General features: G+C 43.2%; 1 protein-coding gene across 1 annotated transcript in view; it reads right to left on the minus strand.

Moving 5' to 3' along the window:
- The window catches only part of SYBU (syntabulin), a 40,387-nt gene extending 35,711 nt beyond the window's left edge, over nt 1-4,676 (minus strand). The window contains exons 1-2 of the mRNA XM_039706160.1: nt 4,484-4,676; nt 4,118-4,304 (exon numbers count right to left, since the gene is read on the minus strand). Of these exons, the coding sequence (XP_039562094.1) occupies nt 4,118-4,304; nt 4,484-4,510 (214 nt within the window). The 5' untranslated portion in view covers nt 4,511-4,676. The remainder of the gene's footprint in view (nt 1-4,117; nt 4,305-4,483) is intronic.
- Nucleotides 4,677-7,751: the final 3,075 nt, after the last annotated feature.

The following is a 7,751-nucleotide window of genomic DNA, read 5'->3' on the forward strand; positions in this document are numbered from 1 at the left end:
AGAGATGCTGGTTTTCAATAGCTTGCAGGACTATTCACACTAATTAAAAAGGTGATTTACAGGTAAGCACAAGAAAAGAGGAACTGTTTGCTACAGATGTAAACCAAGTCCTCTGGCTTAAAAATTCCTTTGCTGAACTAATTGTTAAATATACAAGAGCTTCCTACAAAGCTACATCTTGGTTACCAATGCTTCACTGCTTCACTGCATTCCCTGGCAATATTCTGGCAGCTGGCATCTTAGAAAAGGCTTTAAAAGGAACTTGGGCACTGTTGTAAAGGTACCGTGTAACAAGTCATCTTCATACAGAGAAATTTAAAAGCTGAGTTATTCAAAAACCAAAAGTAGAAAAGAAAGTATATCCCAGACTAAATTTTTTTTTTAAAAGAAAAGCTGAATACACTTACTGAGCTTAGCACAGGCTGACTTCAAACCAAGGACATGCACATCAAAACCAAGGACAGTGCTCTGCCGAAAATATCATATTTCTTACAAAGCAACCACTAACTGGAATGACCAAAGGCCCAGCAGCTGCTCCTCCATGGATCCCTCAGTAGGAGCCTTGTTTGAGATGCTCTGGATCACATTCTCTGCACAACTGACAAGGTAAGCACACACAGCCACCTGAAAGCCAAGCACAACTCAGGAGAGAAACACGCATGACACAGGCAAATGCTCAGTAGCAGGTGAGCCACACAAAGCTGCTGGGAGAGTGTTTTCCCATCTTTTGACATTGTATGAGTTCTGTGGCTAACAGCCGAGCTGAAGAAGAGAAGTGCTCCCATATCAAATGACAACCAGGAGGACCCCAGATGCTCTAAGGTTTTAAGGGTTGTGCATGGTGAATTCAGACACAGAAGGTCAGCTCGCCTACACAACATCCAGACAGTATCCACATTCACTTGGCAGAAACAAAGAATATTAAAAACACATACAAAACCAAAATTTTGTCAGGAATATCACAGATCTGACTAACACTCTCACTGTGTTTCATATGGACTTACAAAGCAAAACTGACATAAAGTCAACTACAAATAATTGACCAACATGATCAAGTGAGGCTTTGATTCACTCAAACAAGACAAAGAGGGAGCTGATCATGCAAATTTAAACCTATCACAGCCAGAACTAACAACTTCTTCAAAAGAAACTAAGCATTACAAAAGCTGTCTCTTTTCTGTTGCCAAGAGATATTTTTTGCTCTTACCACCATGCTTGCAGCACTGCCATGGCTCCCAAAACCAACATTATTAATACCTACAAGATTTACCCTCGTTTAAAAAGAAAGAAATCCAAGCCTGAGACCAGTGTAAGCACACAAGGAAAATGGACAACATCAGAAGCTCTACAGAGTGAAGCAAAGAATACATATTTAATGGATGAGGGGAAAATAGTAATTTCTTTTGGGGTAAAAAGAAATCTAGAGATCATTACTTGGTTTCAATAATAATGGAAGAAAAGTAGAGAACAATTGGACAAGAGGAGGAAAAAGAGGAAATTAATTATTCCAGGGATCAATTCATACTACCTGCTGCTTATCAAAAACATTTTGGAGCTTCATGCTCAAAAGAAATTACAAAAGAGACGTTTATCCAAATGCTCATGAACTTTCTCATACTGCTACATTAGTGTTCCCATCTTCCAAAGGTACCACTTGCTGATTTAAAATAACCTGTTTATCCAAATGCTCATGAACTTTCTCATACTGCTACATTAGTGTTCCCATCTGCTCTCGTCTTCCAAAGGTACCACTTGCTAATTTAAAATACCCTTTTTTGCACATGCTACTTCTAAATTAAGAAGAGGCACCAGGAGAGGCAGGTTAGGGCTGTGGCCCCTCCACTCACCTCTCCATACATCTGTTCACCATCCCCTCCCCAGAAATAGGAATCAGCAGCCACCTGATGCCCCTGGGGGATTTCAGTTAAATCAGACAAATGCTGATAAAGAAGGATCATAAGTGGAAGACAGGAAAGAGATGGGAGATAATGAGGAAATCAAGTCTGTGACTGTTGCCACACCTACATCCCAGTGAAAAATCCATCAAACCTAGCAACAACTGAACTGGGGCCTAGGATGGAGGACAGTGCCTTGGCTGGTCCATGGCTGTGTAAGGTCTGAAGGATCAGCAATAGCAAACCATGTAGTGTGTACCTGTATGGGTGTGGCAGGCAGCTTTAGGAACACAAAACTCTCACATGGAGAAAAAAAATCAAACTAAATTATTGCAGTATGCATGAAATAATAAAAGATGAATAAAATAAATAAAATAGATGAGTGGTTATGCTTAAGATACAGGTTAAGAGACCAGCATTGCATGCTGCAATCCCTCTGTGAAAGGTGCCATACAACTGTCAAGCCATGAGATCAGACACACCCAGAATAAAAACAATGCACTACCGGGACTCAAGACAGCCTATGCAGTGCAGTGGGACAGCAAAGGTATATGACAGTGGCAGCTACTTGTTGAGTAGATCTGAAGAGCAGGGTACAAATGCAAAAGATGAAAAAATTGTCCGTGATCAAGATGAAAGACTCGTCAACACAGAAGGAAAAAAATCAGGATGAAAATCAGCCATTTGGGAGAGATCATAAAAGTAACATATCTCTAGAAAGCTTCAAAAGATTTTATTTCTTTGGAACACGCAAACTCAAGCAGGTAAGGTGGAGGGATTGAAAAGGCATGGGAAAAAGACTCCAGCATTCTTACAATCCTATGATGTTTGTTTAACGCTCTGCATTGTTCATTAAACAATAACCAAATAGATCATTCCACTGAGCCTGAATTGCAAAATCTGGCAGAGCTAGACTCAAACATGGATATTGTGTTTCTCATCTAAGAAAACTTGTACTCTGTGTTCAATACACTGTTTTTCATGAAAGGAGTTAAAAAAGCAAGAACAGTAATCTAATCCACTGTAGTGAAGAACAAGATAAATAAGAGCATTCCTGTCTATTCCCAGGAACACCTCTGGTAATTGGAAATACTTTTCTAAAAAAAGGAGGCTTAAGAAGTTGCTCTGATACTAACTATTGCAAAGACTTCTTAAAATTCAGATTTTTAAATAGAGAATCACAAAAGCATAGAAACATATGGGTTGTAAAGACCTCTAAAGTCATTGAGTCCAACCACTAACCTAGCACTTCCAATTCCACCACCGAAAATGTTACACTTTCCAAAAAACTGATGATTGAAAACTAATTTCTCCACACCAAAAATACCTTTTGAATTAACACAGGCATATAGAGTCCGAGGTGTTCATGATGTGACCCTCAATTGACACCCCCTTTGTTATGCGTTGTACATTAATGTCATTTACAGTGAAGAGTTTCACTGAATTAAAAAATTACTCACCACTAGTAGGCATCTTTCACTGCCAGTTGAGGCCTTTAAATTGCGCTAAACTCTACACAGGGCAAATATTCAATATTAAAAAATCTGTTTGCGAATTGCCCCTCATATGATATTTTGAAAAGCAAATGACATTTTTTTTGGTCTACAGTTGGAGAGTAATAATTTACTTCTGATCAACCATGCATCCATTGCCCTCCCTGTAGAGAAGCCATCACGGCCAGCTCATATCTGGTGACATGCTCATCAGCAGAAGCCTGAATTCTGAAATAAACAAAACTTATTTCAATATGGCAGTGAAGACTTCACCTACATATTCTGCTCCAGTTCATGGAGATCATTGTCAAAAAACCAAAAAGAATTGCAGTCTGATAGCACCTCCCCTGTTTTACCGACTTTTGATTTAGGGGCTTTTCAAAATGCCTTAATACCACGCTGCAGTTGTTAAGGCAAATATTTCTCTTTAAAGCAATGCTTCTGCCGCAATAAAACCGCCAACTTTTTTAGCAGTGGATAGCAGAACTGGGAATGGAAACATCTGGTGTCACTTACGGACACATATTAAAAGAACAGATACTGGATTTCCCTGGAAAAATCAATGGTTGCCCTTCTTCATCGGTAAAACGGCTTGTTGATGCGGGCTCGATGGGAGCCCGACACACACAGATGCTGCGGCTGGGATGACAGCGAAGCCCCGGGGGTGGCCGTGTGGGGCACACCGTGCTCCCCAGAGACCCCGAGGCTGGGGGGATCGCTCTGCGGTACCTGAGCAGAAGCTGTTGCTGCTGATAGTCCTGCCGGAGCCCGCGGAGGAACTGGGCGGGTTGAATTCCCGGCTTTCCTCTTCCGAAAAGGGCGATTCGGAAGCGGGAGACACCTTCTGCTGCGGCCGAAGGACCAAGCGGGGGATGCGGCTGCGGGACACCTCCTTCTCCAGCTGCGTCCTCTGCTCCTGCTCGGGAAGGGACACCCCGTCAGGAACCTCTCGGATGTACCCTCCTCCTTCCATCATCGAGGCAGGGGCAGGCAAATCCCGGCCCCTCCGCCCCCCCCAGGGCGGGGGCAGAACGCGATTTGCCTGCCCCTGCTTCTCCCCGCTCCCCGCCGCGCCGTCCACCCCCGGCTGCTCACCTTGCTGCTCTCCCGCAGAGGTCCCATCGCTGCTCAGTCACGGCGTAGCCCGGAGCAGGCACCTGGCATGGGCGGGAGGATGCGCTGAGCGGGCTGCGCTGCCGCTGCCGCTGCGGCGCTGGGCTGGCGTTGCGGGCGCTCCCCGCCCCGGCGGCGCACGTGGTGCCGCCGCAGCGCCCGCCCCGGGCCGGCAGGTGCGGCTGGGCTGCAGCCCCTGGGCACCGCTGCCCGCCAGCCCCCGCCGCGGGAAGGGGAAAGGAACGCGGGCGTAAGGCAGGTGATGGCGGTGCAGACACGATGGATGTGTGGCCACGCACTTCGCCAAGTGCAGCGTCAGACTTCTCTGCTTCTTAGTGTAGGATCATAGACTGTTAGGCATTTGGGAGGGGCCCTAACAACTATCTAGTCCTAACTCCCCGGCCATAGGCAGGGAACTTCCCACTAGACCAGGTTGCCCAAGTCCTTATCAAGCAGATCTTGAAGACTGCCACTGCGGGGGCATCCACAATTTCCCTGAGCAACCTGTTCCAGCGTCTCACCATCCTCACAGTAAAGATTTTCTTCCCATTATTTTTCAGTAACCTGTTTATGGAACATGTAGAGAGACAAAAACTTACTTGATTCTGGCATAAAAAACATACTTAATTCTCAGATGATACATTGCAATGTATTTAATTGTTGTATTTTCTCTCTTACCGTTCATTGTGGTAATTGTCGTTGACCCTCGTATTGATTAATGCACATGTGGTAACCTTGTTCATCTGCTCTCTAGAGAGGATCTATTTAAAAAACAAGCATTAGCAGGACTATATTCTGGGCTATAAGCATATGCACACAATGGTGAAAAGGACTGCTTTCCCACAAGAAGGATGATGAAATTCTCAATATGAAACTCATTGGAGGTTCCACATATATGGCTGCTTATAGGACTTAATGAGCTTGCAGAAGTTGTACTTTCAGCAATCATATTTTTGGGCAAAGATTCCCTTTACATTTATGCTTCCTGCTGTTCTGGTTTCAGCTGAGATATAGTTAATTTTCCAGTGACACCTATGCAGGGCCCCTGTTTTTCATTGGAACTTCTGTTTGCTATTAGACCATAAATATTAAATACTGTCTCAAAAATAATTTGGAGCAAATGTGCCTTTAATGTGTAGTGCAGAAAGCATAGCATCAGTAACAGGAAAGGTGATGCATTCATCTAGACCTCAAAGAGGAAAGAGGACACTGGTAAGTACTGACGCACTGATTGTTGTATATCCAGAGAGTCACAATTACTAATTTATTAACCTGGCATCAGAATTAGATCCATTACTTATGTAGAGCTCCAAGCTGTGCTTTGCCAAAAAGATGATACCATCCTTCCCTGGCAGTGACAAGACATCTATAATTCAGAGATGTGAGGTAGTTGCAGCTGAAAAAAAAGCCTAAAATTCCTGTAATTAAAATTCTGTGCTTATAAAATATCTTCTAAGCACTGGCACCTACCTTCCTGCCACAAAAAATCAGGAAGAATTCTGGACCATTCTCTACTGCTCCAAGGCTGTTTCCATGGAAAATCGCAAATCAAATATTTTAATCACACAAATTTGCTCTTCTGTTCAGTAGAGATCAGGGCACCTGAGACCATGGGCTTCTCCTGAGGCCGTGGGCACCCGTGGCACATTGGGGTGGACATTTCTCACATACATTTGCAAAGCTGCTGTACCAGTAGTAAGAGTAAGAAGAAGCTGTGCAGCAGCACTGCCATTGCCATAGTAACTCAGCTCCAGAGCTGCTGGTGCTGCTGATTCAATTGTCAGAGCCTGTTTTATCTTTTTCCATTTCAAGCTCAAATTTTTGCCTTGCTAAGAAACAAGATATAAGAAATTAAGTCTTCAGGCTGCCTCAGGATTCATAATGGGATGTGATTCCTTTTGATCTTCTCTCCTCTTGGCAGAGAGATTTATGGCCTTACCATAAATCATAAAACAATCATTAACCTTCAAGCAAACATTTTTTATCCCTTACAGTCATGTGTATCTTATAAATATTGAGGAATTAAGTCAGTTTTCAGTAATTGATGAATTAATTAACTTTTAAGTCACTTATTAAAATATTTTTACTTTGGACTAGTTAATCATCAGTACTGGGAGAAACACATATTTGATATGAACATGTGATATCACTCTTATTCCTCTCATGTCTTTTACAAACTGTCAAGATCTCTGCACGACCTATAAAACTAATTTTATAACCAGTGTGTAACTGAATATATCTGTGTTTGTTGGAAAGAAAAAATGTTATGCATTCAAAAGGGCCTCAGAAAACCTACAGAACACAGTGTCTTCTTAGCCTTTTCTTGCTTTACTCCCTCCTGAAAAATAACAGCTCTCCAGGAAGCTGCAGAGGGCTGCAGATTCAGCAGAAGCTCCTGGACTCCAGGAGCTGCCAGGGGAAGCTGGGCGCTGTGCCAGGCCCTGGGGTTAGACCTTATGCGTTCCTGAGTGGGGAACAAGGTACATGAAGCAGTTTTTATTCCAGGCTTTTCTACCAAGTTCTTCATTCTGGTAGAGTGGTCTTCCGGAGGTAAGTTGTGGGGGAGAGGAGATGTGGTGAAATACAGAGGATCACAGAGTACGTTCTGCTGCTGCCTCTGAATTTTCTGAGTGGGAGGGGGAATGGGATTCTAATTCAGCAGAGTTTTGCTGGCCAGCAGTTAGCTGTGTCCATTAGCACAGTCACAAGGAGCTCATTGCATTGACACTTCCACTTCTGAACTGCTGAGAAAAAAGCTTCACCTGATGTTTTTGCAGAGCTTTCTGTGAAATTTGTTTTTCTAAGTTTATTTGTTCCATCTGATGGCACATTGTTTTGAGACATCCACAAATGTTTTCCAGTTTGCTTTCTTGCAGTGTAGTAGTTTTGCTCATGAGCTGCCAGAACAACAGCAGGAAAGCAGTACAGTAAAAGTCTCAATATCCTAATTAAGTGCCCAAATACCTCAGTTCAGAGTTAGACACTTCAGAAGAATAAGCAGAAACCTTAAGATACTCAAGAGAGAATTGCCTAGAGCTCAGCAGTATGTACAAGAGTACCTTTGCACCATTCCACACAAGTGGTTTATTCATGCTGCCAACAGAGACCAAGTCTCAACTGTAGCCTTCTCTGTGGTATAGCCTTTAATGTTTCTTCCTGTTTCCATGAATTTTCCTTTTCTGTGTAGAAACTCAGCTTCAGCAAGAAGGCTTCAACTCCTCACTTTTCTTGTGACCCGTGCTTCAGAATG

The sequence above is a fragment of the Passer montanus genome, unplaced genomic scaffold (assembly GCF_014805655.1).
Source record: "Passer montanus isolate IOZ18808 unplaced genomic scaffold, ASM1480565v1 scaffold19, whole genome shotgun sequence".
In the NCBI taxonomy this organism is placed as follows: Eukaryota; Metazoa; Chordata; class Aves; order Passeriformes; family Passeridae; genus Passer; species Passer montanus.